Source organism: Tenebrio molitor, chromosome 5 (genome assembly GCF_963966145.1).
Source record: "Tenebrio molitor chromosome 5, icTenMoli1.1, whole genome shotgun sequence".
NCBI classification, from domain to species: Eukaryota; Metazoa; Arthropoda; class Insecta; order Coleoptera; family Tenebrionidae; genus Tenebrio; species Tenebrio molitor.
In genome coordinates this window covers 18,291,621-18,306,282 of record NC_091050.1, presented here as the reverse complement: position 1 = coordinate 18,306,282, position 14,662 = coordinate 18,291,621, and the positions used below count along the sequence as shown (strand labels likewise).

Below are 14,662 nucleotides of genomic sequence, written 5' to 3'. Positions count from 1 at the left end.
TCCGAATACTTTCAGAGTTAACTATTTGGATATAGCACCCCAACATGCTAGCGTTATTATGGGTGTTAGTAACACTGTAGCCACTTTGGCGGGGATGTTTAGTCCTATACTCACCGGATATATTGTGACTACGCCGGTAAATTGTACAGTGGCTTAAGATAGATTTTTTTTAATTCGTTTGTTACTTGTTGCAGACAGCTGAAGAGTGGCGGATCGTTTTTTGTATAGCCAGCGGTATATTCTTATTTGGTGCAGTTGTATATGGAATATTTGCATCCGGGGAGGTACAATTTTGGGCTGTTGGATGTGAACCCAAAAAGGATATTTCATCAGATGAACCGGTACCAACAAGTCATGAAAATAGATCTTACGAACCTAATGTGTAGATTCATTTATTTTTATTATAATGACATAATTTCGTATGAATCAGAAAATCAATAAACAGATTTAATTATTGTAATGATGAGAATATATAACTTTTTTTCAAAAATTAATTTTTACTAAGTACTCTTTATATACCACCTGTAAATACATTTGTACAACTAGTTATGAAAGTCATACTTTTGTGGAACTAACAAATGGTTGTTTGTAACAAAATTCGGCTACTGCTCACACGGCACGACGAATTCAACTTTTTGTTTAAATGATTATTATTCATATTTTTGTAACTTTTTCCTTACTCAAAATGTAAACATAAAGATCTAAATGTAGTCAGCAGCTTTGACTTCAGCAAATGTATTTTACGCCAAAGGACTAAACAGAGAGGTTTTACAAGTATACTTCTTTATTCAGATAAAGAGACTATCTACATCCACAAAACACATAAGTAAATTTGGTCCCTTACTCATTACCAATGTCTTGATCGAAAAAGAAAAAACTCAAATTCTTTCTCTTCCAAATTGTCTTCAAAGCCGTCGACAACAGACAACGTGCAAATGAGCGCTAAACTAACAAATGCTACCATCGAACAAAATGTCTTTAACTGATTTGCACTTGGTCTTCAATGAGCATTTTATTTCGACTCTCTCACACATCCACACTGCTGCATTAGAAAAATTAAAAAATATATTCAAAATTCCACAAGAATGGGACATCAATATGATGTCTGTTTTCGACACATTTCTTCGTAAAATGCATTTTGGAATATTTGGCCAGATGGCACTCAATCGAGTCAGTATCTTCCAGTCTGGTTCCTCTTCTTCTTGTTGAAGTGACTGACAAATTGGTAATCACAGTCGTAAACGTCCGGTATTTCCATCTGGACCAGTTCGTTGAAAATCATCCTGACAGTATTCGATCCGAAGAGTTTCTTCTCGTACTCGATGAGTTGCTTGAAAAATCCACAGTTCGGCTTGATTTTTGACCTTCTTAATTTAACGTAGTTGTAAGCGTCTAGGAGAGTCAGTCCTTGATGCTTCATCAAGTAGGCCAAGCAGATGCTAGCGGATCTGCTGACTCCTGCGACGCAGTAGACCAAAATCTTTCCTCCAGAGTTGGCAACCTGAAGCCAAAATAGAGCTTATTAAAAAGATCTGTATTTTTGGCCGTGCATTAGTCGTCAAAATATTAATATTTGTTTGTAGTAAAAGCTGACGTTTAACAAGGCCCCTTAAAATATACAATTTGTAACAAGCGTTCACTTAGTCATCCGGTCGTTTGACAAAAGATAAATTGCTTGCCGGGGTAGCCTCGTGCAGGTCTCAGGAACCGTGCCAGTTCGCTATTAAATCAGTGTCAGTTCCTGGAGCCGCTCCTGGATTAACTTTTCGAAAATGCTTTACGATACAGGAAATTTTTAATTTAAGCGCCACGATGTTTATGCCGTGATCAATCAAAGATTTGGGATTTTTGTGTCGGCTGACTCGGAATGCGAGACGGTTTTTGAAAATTCCTTCGAGGTCCGGAAATAGAAACTGAACGATATGAATCACGTTAGGTGTGCTTATGGACTATTTTTACAGTTGCAGCGACACGGGGATCATGTGAGGCCTACAACTTGCACACATCAAAACAAATATGCACTTAAAATTAATAATGGAAAAGTTAACGAGTTGGCAAGCATTTTTGTTTCTGTAGCGAGAAATTTCTTTGATGTTGCATAAACACGAATTTCAGGCCTGTCAATGGTGCCCTGGTATTTTGACGATTGTTTGATGTAAAACATGGGTTCTTAAAATAAAATCCAAAAATTTGGAAATTGCTTGCACAATGTGTGCCCCACTTTGATAAGGTCCCAATTACCATTTTTCTTTCACAAAAAAAAAATCTACAATACAAGACAAGAATTGTGTTAATTATTGTGTTAATCATTTCGTCAAACTACGTGTTTAAAGGTTTAGCATTTGAAACCTTAGGCCCTTGGTGCAAAGAAGCCATCGATTTCATTAATGTCATCGGAAACCGACTTATCGCGGAATCAGGCGATTCAAAATCAAAGAAATTCCTTTTCCCTTGCCATTCAACGTGGAAACGCTGCAAGCATTCGGGGCACTTTTCCAGATTCCGCAATATTATCGGAAATTTTTGTATTATAAAACAAAAATGTTATGTAATTATGTTATTAATATAAATTTCGTTTTTAATTATTATTCATCTGCATTTTTTTGATTTAACGTTGCTTACATTTGGAAGCTACCAGTCTCCAAAATATTTCTTGATTTTCCAAAAACCAAATTGTATCAGAAAATTTTAAAAACTGCAAAAACCTTCTTAGTAACCACTAGAGGAAATCTAAATAGGTACTTTGCTTCATCTTCATCAATACTTTTATTTATTGCGAATTTTGACAAATGATACAAAATAATGTTATTTTCTCGTATCCTCCTTATTGTGGATTTCATTACTTATTTCTAAGTGATATGTTTCCTAAATAGTTACATCTTCAGTAATTTTACTTTTAAACACAAAGTGGCCAACTCGTGGACCAGGTTTAAACCTGATTGACTACGTATGAGGGCGTTCGTAGTAACAATAAAGAACACTAAGTGAAATACAAAGGGAGTTGAGACTATTCTATTGCAGATGTTAAAGTGTGCTTTAATTTATTCAAATCAAAAGGTCAAGTAGCATTTTAACCGCAAGGGTAGATAAAGTGCTACTTTAACAGCAAGGGTAGATAAAGTAATTTTGTTAATTACCCTAACAACGCTCATACTCACGAGATTTTAAAACCTGGGACGATTAGTAATGAAAATGATTTAAAAAAAAATGTTTTACATATTAATAAAATACAAATGCTATAGAAAAAATTGAATATTATACACGACGATAAAATTTAATTATCTTCTCGAGCGTAATTAGCTCTCGGAAATAAAAGAGAATTTTATCGTCTTGTGTAATAAATAACTACATAATATTTTACTATCGTTTTTCATACTATTTTTTTTATTTGACATAGTGGCCAATATTTTGGAACAATTTTATCGAGACAAGGTTAATCACTATTTTTTTTTTGCCTAAAGTAAAACAATAATTTGAAGTCTACGATATTTTCGAAAAATTTATATATTTGCAAAAAATTCTTAATGAGGTATTACCGAATGATAACTCCGTATCAGATGTTCGAAAACGGTCAAGTTCATCACAACAATACAAGAGCCAAACTATTTCTATTTTTACCTTTTTTTGACATTTATTGCTGTTTAGCCCACACAAGATGAAGTGATCAAAGTAAGAAAACTGCGGAAATCATCTCCCGCTCTCGTCTATTACAAAATAAAAATTTCGTCAAATTTTTTTTTAGTTGGAATAATAAAGCCAGAAAGAAAATTGATGTCACAAATGTGAATTTTTGTAGAGTTTCCAGTAACAATTACATACATTTTTTTATTAGTCGAGCGAACACGTGTAGAGGTGTTTATTTTTTCCTTTACTTTTCCGCTATCTGTCATACCGGCCTTGAAAAATGTGTTTGTTGCTCATTCTATTGTTGAAACAACGTGTGTTGATAACAATAACTGTTAAAACGTGAAGATAGACATAAATTTTAACGGAAGATAAAAATAATCCAAAAAGTTTTATTGTAATTCGGGTTGATGCGAAACAAAATCTGTTGTTTGATAGTTTTGAGTTTCACTATTTTTTTATTAGGCAAATGTACATTGTACGAGTACATTTGTTTGTTGTCAGGCGGAGTAAGTGAATGCGTTAACAATTTGTAGTAAACAAACAAAATATCATAATTCTAACACTTTTAAATATTATTCAAGTTCAAATCAACATTTTTTCATTAGGTTATACATTTGCACTTTAATACTTTATTAATTACTCGGCGTCGCCTCGTGCCTGAAGCCTAATTTTCGCGTGAAAAATACCCCTACCGTACTCTAATGTAAATAAATATTAAAAAATGATATTAGATTTTATGAAATAGTAATTTATAGCCCTATTTTTTGTTGCATTTTTTATATACTTAATGCAGAAAAAATGAGAATTTGTCAAATGCTGCTCAGTAATTCTTATTCAATTTGTCACTATTTCAGTTTGGCAAAGATTTTTAAATTTGGAAACAGGTGGTGGAAGCATATCTTAACTTAAAATAACACTTTCGGGTTAATAATTGTATAAATGGTAACAAATGTTCTCCTGAAGAGTTTTTATAACTGTAACAATGAATGCCAATTAAAATATCTGAATGGTGGCATTGGCGCGGTATAACATATTATAGCAGCTCAGGTTTTTAGCCTCGCTCTATAAATATCACCGTCAATGATTCGTTACTTTTTTGAGACAGACGTAGCATTTAGAAAAAAATCCATTTATCAAAATTAAGGAATTTTGTCACTAATGAACCATACAAGCTTGTAGTACATACATCCGCATCTCTTAGCAAAATTATATGAAAATAATTAAATGCTAAAAATAAACAAATAGTCATTTGTATAAAAAAGGGGACAACGTAAAGTACCTATTTAATCACTCACAGGGAGGAAATGAGAGTTTTTTTTTTAGAAATTAAGCACGCTTACCATTATCAAAGTTGCATTTTATATTAAAAAAAAAACTATGTTGATTGTCTGGGTTTCCAATGTTTGAAGTAAAGACAAAATATTGTATTTTCCTGAGCGAGGATGGAAATGTCTACTTCCTCTTGGATGGTATTGTAAAAAGAAATTCAAACCAGTACTTTGCTTAATTGTTTTCATTTTTGAGCACTGCTGGTTACGAAAAATCTCCAGAAACTTACTTTCTGTATCAAGTCGGCCGTTTCGTCGAACCAAGGATAAATCCTGGAGTTTCCCGAATCCAGGATTGGAATTTTGTGGTAGACAATATCGCTCCTGTGCAGCGGCGTGTCTGGAAGTTCTGGTGCCACATTGACCACACAAGCGACATTCAAAGCATCAAGGACATTGCTATTGACAGACGACGCTGAACACAGGATCAAGTTGTCTGTCAGTTCCGAGATGGCCCCCGGCAGCAGCACCATCATCGACTGTGATCTTGAACTGGAAAAAAATGTAAAATTCAAACGATCGTTATGAAATATTTCAACTTTCAGCGTCGTGAATTGGTTTGTTTATTTCTGCAGTTAGAAGAGATTTACAGGATAATTTAATGAAACCGACGATTCATCAACATAATAAACTCGCAGTAATTTAAATGTTGGCAAGGTTTCTAGGGCAAATTATTCAGATGCCTTTAGAGGAATTTATCTAGTGCCATATTCTTGCGTCTTTGTCCTCTTCGTTCGCAAAAGATACAGTGTTTTTCGTGCGTGCAAAATTTTTTTCAACCATTTGGACAATACGACTTAAGTTATTTCGATTCGTGACTCATCACAATAAAAATTACAACTTACGATGTTTGCACACAACATTTTTAAAATAGAGATAGATTTATCAGGAGTAGGAGTGGTAAAGAAATGGCCGTGACCGACCTTAATAAATATTGTTTCGCAGTTGGATCATCGTTTAAAGTGACTTTTCAGATAAATCCTCAGTAATTAAAGTAGCGTTATGGCGTGTTAATAGCTACTGTACATTTACGACGGAAAAGTTTTATTGTGTATGTTCACCCACGTCAGATTCTTTTTAGCTTAATATCAATTAAAATTTACATTTGGCTCAAGATTTTACAAAATAAAAATTCCGTAGATATTCATTGGAAAGAACAGAATTTTACGAGGTATTCACAACGAGAAACAAATTATTTAAAAAAAGGTAGACTACGTTAAAATCAGAAAAGAAATCCAATTAGCTTTAAGCTTTTCAAAATTACTCAGGCAATTATTTTCGTATTTCTATTGATAATAAAAAGTAAAAATAGAAAAAAAAAGAAAATAAATTTGATAAATGTTCAGTAACGGTGATTGTTCCATTTTTTTAATAACAAAATTAAATTTAAATGATTTACTGTTTTTATCTTCAAAAATTATTTATATACCGAATCGAACAATAATTGGAGTGGTCGCTGCCCTCTTTCTCCAAACAATTGTCTTTGATCGGTAAAATGTCCTTACCGTTCTTGATACTTAATATACTATTAATAAATCTCATTTATTACTAGAGTAAAAAATATTTATCTATGAAATTTGGTCTTCAAATATACATTATTATATCAAAACAGTTTAATTCGTACTTTTTGGAACACATAATACAAAAAAATATATTTAAATAAATCTTCAGAAACGTTTTGTTTTCTCACTAAAAGAAAATTACATCGAATTAATCAGGCTTTCTGCAAAATAGTGCCACATTATTCTACATCAGGAAGAACATATCTAGATAAGATATTTCCGGATAGATGCATTGTAGTAGCTCTGTTAAAAATAGAATATACAAAACAATCACCAAATCCACAAGATTTTATGGAATCTGTTTTGAGCAAACGCCAAATTTGGAAAGAAAAAAGCGTCTTGTTTGTGCGTCAAGAATTTTTCTTGAACATATTTAAATCTGAAAAATGCTATTTTCAGAAACATAGTTTGCTCTTTGAAAACAACATTTAGTATCCAATCTTGGCTGAAAATGGATGCCAGACACAAAAAAATTTTGATAGAATTCCAACACGTGCTACAGTTGATTTAAATTGAAAATATTGAGTTTTCAGTCGTTTTTTTCTTATTTTGTGCATCAAAGACAAATTTCAATGTATCTAATTGTTTATTGTGTCTGTGGAAAATAAAAAAGTGAAGTAATAGTTAAAAAAAAGAGCCACGAACGCCCAGTTGCCACCACATTTTTCAAAATAAGTAGACACTCGGTGTGTGGACCACAGTTTATTTAAATTCTAGAAAATCTTGTTCACTCCGCATTGCATAAGAATTGAAGAAATAATTTTCACGTTTTAATTGGAAAACTTGTCGACTTACTTGATGTCAACATTGACGCACTCCTTGAAGATTTCCTGGACCGCGTTGTCCTTAAAGTCCTGAAAGGACGCCGGATTCTCGATCAACTCCTCGATTTCCATTCCTCGGCAAAGGTGGCACTTTATCGATAAAGAGCGGCGCTTTTGAATATTTTTCAGTGAAAGTGTTCTATTCGAAACAAGCCAGTGAAACGCTGCCAAACAAACTGAGTCATAGAATCCCGCGATTACCTGAGGTTTTAAACCGAATCAAAATAAAGCGGACATGCGCGCCTGAAAAGCGACATTCCATCGCCAAATATTTGTGTAAACACTACATTCCATCCTTATATTTTCAGCCGGCCCGAAACGACGACGGCGACGTCGACGACGCACAAGTATGTTAAACCTCATGCTCCTTCCAGAGTTATTATAAAGCGACTATATTTAGCATGTAGGAAACGGGGATCGGTTCATTCATAAGTGAAAAACTGTTGTTTTTGACTACTATAATAGATTGATGAATGGGTGTGGATCAGTCACCGGGGATGAGTAGGTTTTCAGGTGATCTCCAGGGGCTCCGTGCGAACTTGAAACTTTTTATTTTCGCTTCAGCTCACTTAAATAAATAAGTACTCGTCATAGGCGCATGGCGGATTTTTGCTAGTTTCTTGGCCAGGTGGTTCGACCATGCTGAAATTATCCTACAGGTATCTCTCCAAAAATAATAGCTTTCGCTGAACTTGCCATCGGGAAATTTTTCAGCTTGTTGATTCAGCTGGTCGAAGTTTAATGAAATTTTTCTTATAACGTAAATATTAGTGTTCACTCTAGGACAACCGTGTCATCACAAAAATCGTTTGTTTTAATTAAAAATAAAAAGATGCCGCGAGACAAACGAAATTCCTGACTGAATCATTGAAAAGTTGCATCTTCATTGAAAAATATTAATAAAGACGCTTAAACAATACTGACATCAACTGATGAAGCAATGAAGTATTGGGGTTAAAACGGAATGGGTTTCCTCCGGCGACCACCCATCCAAACACGTGTCACACTCGACATTGCTTAACTTCACTGATCGAATGATGATAGTGCTTTCACTGTAGTGAAGCTTTCATATGTTATTTTGTATTACATTATTATGTTTTAACCCACCCCGGACCCAGTGACACGGCATTCAGACCGGGTAAATTGATTTTTTATACAATTATAATGTACATATTATAAAAACTGACCCTAAGAAGAATTATCCTAAAATTCATCTCCCCATACCAGGATAAATCCAGCGTAACAGCTCTTGCACTTCCTCTTGCTCGATATTAAAAAAAATCAAACACTATAACAAGAACATATTAATTGCATTTTTTTGAATTTCTGTTAAAATGTTTCGATTAACAGACAAAACTTAAATTTTGTTTTAAGTTTTTGGGTCGCTGAAACAATCATTGTAATCTTAATCTAATTTAAGTCCCACTGATAGTTTATACCTAAAGCAACTTGCATGTATTTTGCGTCTTTAGTATAATTATTGGAGTTTAGTACAGCATTGTATATAAAAAATGTTTGATCATTATCATTATTATTAGTGGTTATCATCCAAATTGAAAATTTTAGAATTGTGGAATTTTAAGTAGGTACTTAGAGCAAACCGACGAAGATATTAATAAAACAGATGCGCGCTAAGAAACATGTAAAGGGTGTTCATTTAATATTCTGGTAGCATCACCTTTCCATAGGTCTGTCTCAAACTTCAATATAAATACATACGTTGTGAATAATTTTTAAAAGTATGCTACTTAAAGAGAATCACACGTGGTACTTGTCAAAGCTGAATTAAATTTGTAATTGTTAGTTCCACAAGCATTCTCTTATGAATAAGGTAGGCTGCTTGATTTGAACAAAAGCTTTTTAAAAACTACTGCCAAAAATGGACATTAATAAAGGGTGTTCATTTAATATTCTGGTAGCATCACCTATGGAAATCTTTTATTTTGAAAAACGGATGTCGCAGCGTTAAAATACGACATAACCTCACTAAAAAATGACAGCATGACACGAATTATGATAAAAAAAAGTAACACAATTACAATTCACGCACAAATTAATCAATTTATTAAATGAGGTGCTGGAAATGTCTACCTTCTTCTTTTCGTAACAATTTGTGGCACGTTCCTGCTTTCCTACATAAGCTTCAGTCTGTTGCGTTGCAATAACTGACGCACTGAAGTGTGGGGAGCATTTTGCATTATTTCTTTTGCAGTTTCAACAACTACACTAACTGCAGCAGTGCGTTTCAGCGGCTGACCTGTGGTTTTTCTTCGGTAAACGCCTCCAGTTTCACGAAACAACTTTACACACCGGCTCAGGTTATCTTCGAAGGTTTTCCGTCAACAATAACATTGGGAAATTCGGCGATAAACTCTTCTAAGCAGTTTTGTACGGAGTAGATCCATTAGCCATTCACTTTCAAACCATTGCGAAAATAACTTTCAATCAAAAACGTTTTCTGCTCTAACGTGAACAGCAGCAAACAGTAAACTTGTCTGAACGCAAATGTCAAAATTGACAGTTCTACTCTAATTTCCATAGGTAATGCTACCAGAATATTAAATGAACACCCGATATTTTAACCTTTTGAAAATTCAAATTTAAAGTTAGTAAAACTGGAGGGCACGAACTCCTAATTAGAAACGAATGCAAAGTTGTGAAAATCAAAATGATTTTCTGGGTTCTGGGTGCACGAAATATTATTAAGGCTGTATGACACGATGCTAAATTTTGTAGAAAATTTGTTAGAAAATGAGAGAGGACCAATGAACGATCAGGATCATAGTCTGTCTTTCTCAGATCCTGATCGAATGAATGAACAGGATCTGAGAAAGACAGACTATGATCCTGATCGTTCATTGGTCCTGATCGAGGGTCTCTCTCATTTTCTAACAAATTTTCTACAAAATTTAGCATCGTGTCAAACAAGCTTTAGAAGTAAACATGTTCAGGAAAAAAAATAGAAATTTTATTTCAAACCTCTTGATTTGGGTTTTTTGGGTTTTTAAATACAGTGGACTGTGAATAACTCTTAGGTACGATTAGATTTGGATGATCATGAAATTTACATGCATTAACGGAACAACTTTGTAGTAAGCAGCAAAATCAAGCATGTTCAAAACTTGTAGATCACGAAGTTACCCATTTTTATTTTCTTGTATGTATAAGAAAAATTGGATGTATTGTGAAACTAGTAAATAAACTAGTGTTTAAAAACTGGCACGTTTGGACTTGGCTGTGAACACGTTTGTTGTTACTTAACCTACCTAATCTAAAATTAAACTTACGAATATGAACAAAACTACGTCTTAAACTAATTCATGTTCAAAAATGTCCAGTTTATGAACGCAGGTCATTATTTTTTATCCTTATTTACTTATTTCAAATTCTAACCCCTTTTTATCAGAAGGAACTTGAAGATAAAAAATATAAAAAAACAAATTTTGAATACATTGAAATTGATTAGATTAGATTGATCAAGTTAGCCCTTTGAAATATATTTTTTATTTTATACAGGGTTACTCACCGTAGAGTTCCGGCGAAAATTTAATGTTATGCAACTCAAAATACAGTTTAAAACACCGCCTTGATTTAATTTTACATAATTTATAATCCACGATGGCATCATTGTCAATCATTTTAGAGTCTGACATAATAAAAAAAATTCGTACGCCAGTTTTTGCACGATTTTATCATGCATTCGAACGATGAAAAAAGAGATATGATTCTGATCTTTGGTGAGTGGCGTAAAAATGCTGTTCAAGCTACACATGTTTACTCGCAAAGATACTCAAATAGACCTACTTCTAATGTTTTTGTCCAACTTTGATTTCTTCCAACATTTTTTCTTATAACCTTACATAGAGGACCAAATGTAATTTTGATTTTTAAATGAAACTACTGTGATTCCTTATTTGTAAAACGTTAAACATGGCATCTATAGTATTGCCGTTATAACTTTTTATCTGCTCTGCGCACTAAAATTGACCAATCAGAATCAAAGCCAGATTCAATCTGTACAACTTTTCATCACATTTGCCACGTAAAAAAGTTAAGGTTAGAATTTTGCTGTCAAGTCCACAATTATTGTTTTAGGTTCTAAAAAATAAAATGTCATTAACACAATTCGAATGTCAGAAATTTTTACTGTGTAAATCAGATCGTCTTAACAACCTATTTGATTGGTAACTAAGAAAATGAAATGGGCGGGGCAGATAAAATGTTACGTTGTCCTTAGTATAGCAATTTGAGCTTTGGGTATTTTGTGTTGCATAACATTAAATTTTCGCGGAGAATAACCGTGTTTTCTGTTTTCGATTTTTGTTTTCATATTTGTAATTGCCATATGTGTGATCTTGATGCAAACAAAAGAAGATTTATGAAAAAATAATTAGGAGATTTTATTTTATATTTTTCTCACAACTTAGGGATATCCGTGTCTACCGTTTTTATCTGAGATTTGCCGGGGAACATTTTACAATTTAGATGATTTTTTTTTTAATTTTCCTTCGATTAAGGTAGCTTTCTCTCTCTCGTATAGTATGTAATTAAGTTTATGATATTTGTCTTATCCGGCAAATAATGTTATTCTGCTACTTATTAGTAGGCAAGAAGTGGTATTTTCCTCAGTCTGACATCGAAATAAATGTGCCTTCCTGTTTTACAGCGATTATTTGCTTCGCCTATCAAATTTGAATTTTTAACCAAATACGAATTAAAAAACTGTTGAAATTCGTATTATTATATTGATAAATACAGGATGATTCACGAGTTATAATGGTCCTAACAACGTCCCGACGCAACCAAACAAACATATTTCTCAAACGAGTATAATATACCAATTGATCTTTTTATTTTTTAATGAATCCAAGACTGCTTTTATTAAAACAATTTCCAGCTGTCGTTACTTGATGTCTATGAAACCTAAAATGTATTTATGTTTAAATAAAATTAACCAAAAAAATGTACATTAATTTAGATGTCAAATTAAAAAAACAACTGAAACTTTTAAACAAATATATTATAAATGATCCACGAAGGCTATGAAAATGTATAACTGGTTGCGTTCCAATGCTTGTAAGGCCGTTATTACTCGTGGATAACCCTGTATTTTAATTTTATCCAATGTAGTCAATATGCCCGACATTACATTATCAAATTTAATCAAAAGCATTATGTGGAATAATTCACATATTAAAAAAACTATGGGGGGCATGTATTGTTGGTTGCATCTACACCTGTTGTAGAAATTTGACTCATCATATTGTCCGCGACAGTTTTATTTCTGAAGATTTTCGTTGAAAACAGAAAAAAAATTCAACTTAAATTTTGAAAATCGTCGAGTCCAAAAACAGTAATCTATTTGTATCACAAATAAAAATCTCTTCGAATGTCACTCAGAAAAAATTAATGCAGCAGGAACTACATCAACGTTAGATATTCTTTAATTTACTCAAGCGTATGACATTTTCAGAGGTTTTGTCAAATTGAAGAGAAACTGGACGTAGATGAGAGTGGTACCCTTGACTTTTACATAGAATTTTGGTCAAGAATATTATAATTTCTCCGTTTTAATTACGAAACCACAATGTGAAAAGTTTCCTAAACAATCTTTTTTTGTTTTTAATTCATATTCTAATTCTACATAACTAAATTTGTCTTCCTTTCCTCAAATTCCTACAACTTTTGGTTTTGTTGACTTCATTTAGAGAGTGATTTTCTATTTTCCACAAAAGTTTCTCATCAAGCTGCTAGAAATCATAACACAGGTCTACACTGATTTCGTTGTTTGCATAAAATTGACAGTTTTTGAACAATTTTGACCCCCTGATTACGAAAATGATTTTGGTTTTGCGCTATCACGTCTAGTTTTTTCACAATTCGTTTTTCCTTAAAATTGGAATGTTCACCTAGAATGAATGAATGAATTCAAAATTTCGATACTGTAATATTCTATGAATGTTGTTGAAAGGAATGCCTGAAAGGCATTTAAGAACGTCATAGAAAAATTTGCTTGGAAATCACAAAGATGAAGACTACAAAATTATTGTAACAATCATGTTGGAAAATTTTCACATCTTGGGATGTAATATGAGTTTGAAAGTGCATTTCTTATTTTCGCACTTAAGTGTTTTTCCTAAAAATCTTGGTGCTATTAGCGAGGAATAAGGGGAACATTTTCACCAAGATATAAAAGAAATGGGCTGGTGATATCAAGGAATATGGAGCGTATCACTGATGGCAGACTTTTGCTGGATGTTACAGCACGATGTACCAAAAAAAAAACATACAGCAGACAAACAATTAAAAGAAGTTTCCTCACAAAGCGTCAAAGATGCCATTCTCATAAGGAATAAAAATTTTTGTTTGATTTTGAATATGTTATTTTCCTAAATAAATTGCTTAATTATTTTTTTGTTAATTGTGAAAAAACCTGACGTGATACACAAAAATGAATGGTATTTTTGTAATCAGAGCTCCAATATTATACAAAATCAGTTATCAAAATCAAAACAACGATTAAAAAGTTTTGTTTTGTTGGCCTGTGATAATTGATTTCTTTTATGCAATTCTTTTTTGAAAATTATTCATCATTTCTACCCACTGGGTGGAGTAAAAAAATGATCTGCTCGCGAGGATTTTTTCCAAAAATAAGCAACATAAATTCAAAGAATGTACTGTATACTGAAATCAGGATTACAGTTTTAGTTCGCGTTGATTTATTTTGATTTATTTTTCAAAAACCTTGCCGATTAAAAATTCTTAAACACCAATAAATTTCAAAATACAAATCGTTATAACAAACCATTCTGAAAACACGTACTACGCTATGCCATTAGCGCAAACCTAACAAACAGTCCAATTGTTTATACTTACACATAAATAGATTTCTATTGTTCCACAACAGCACTAAAATACCAACGATCCATTTTGAAAATCTAAAAAGACACCTGTAGGTAGCACTTTTGACGTACAATGTTTATCTTGGTCTTCTTTCCTGTACCTATTATTGTCCCAATTAGTCATCACTAATGTCAAAAAGTCACCTAACCGATGGGTAAAACAGTAGGTCAAATCTATTTAAAAAAAATGTAAACAAATAAATAGAACACGTTCCAAAAATGATGACGTGAGTTTTATTGCGCACATCGCATTCTAAAACACTTTCAAAACAATTCTTACACCGTTTTTCCAATTTGTAAAAATAAACACCGAAAAAATACTCGGATGGACCAGCGGTTCTAAGAACTGCGGTAAAATAGCTCACCTATGTGGAACGCCAAGTCGAAACGTACTAATATTTGGCGCCTTATTGTGCTTT

The 14,662-nt window shown here is 32.9% G+C and overlaps 3 protein-coding genes across 5 annotated transcripts in view; 2 read left to right on the top strand and 1 right to left on the bottom strand.

The window, feature by feature from the left end:
* LOC138130197 (vesicular glutamate transporter 3-like) overlaps positions 1 to 157 on the top strand; it is a 2,740-nt gene extending 2,583 nt beyond the window's left edge. Inside the window, exon 5 of the mRNA XM_069046604.1 lies at positions 16 to 157. Coding sequence (XP_068902705.1) covers positions 16 to 157 — 142 coding nt within the window. The remainder of the gene's footprint in view (positions 1 to 15) is intronic.
* The window catches only part of LOC138130784 (vesicular glutamate transporter 1-like), an 18,020-nt gene extending 17,564 nt beyond the window's left edge, over positions 1 to 456 (top strand). Inside the window, exon 6 of the mRNA XM_069047428.1 lies at positions 195 to 456. Within this exon, the coding sequence (XP_068903529.1) occupies positions 195 to 386 (192 nt within the window). The 3' untranslated portion in view covers positions 387 to 456. The remainder of the gene's footprint in view (positions 1 to 194) is intronic.
* Positions 1 to 14,662, bottom strand: part of LOC138130785 (dual specificity protein phosphatase 21) — a 22,991-nt gene extending 8,329 nt beyond the window's left edge. The window contains exons 1-4 of one of the 3 annotated variants that reach the window (XM_069047432.1): positions 14,609 to 14,662; positions 14,218 to 14,417; positions 5,186 to 5,447; positions 767 to 1,501 (exon numbers count right to left, since the gene is read on the bottom strand). In XM_069047432.1, coding sequence (XP_068903533.1) covers positions 1,172 to 1,501; positions 5,186 to 5,431 — 576 coding nt within the window. In that variant the 5' untranslated portion in view covers positions 5,432 to 5,447; positions 14,218 to 14,417; positions 14,609 to 14,662 and the 3' untranslated portion in view covers positions 767 to 1,171. Of the gene's footprint in view, positions 1 to 766; positions 1,502 to 5,185; positions 5,448 to 7,312; positions 8,137 to 14,217; positions 14,418 to 14,608 lie in introns of those variants that run through there. The other 2 variants (XM_069047430.1, XM_069047431.1) reach the window with 2 other exon arrangements.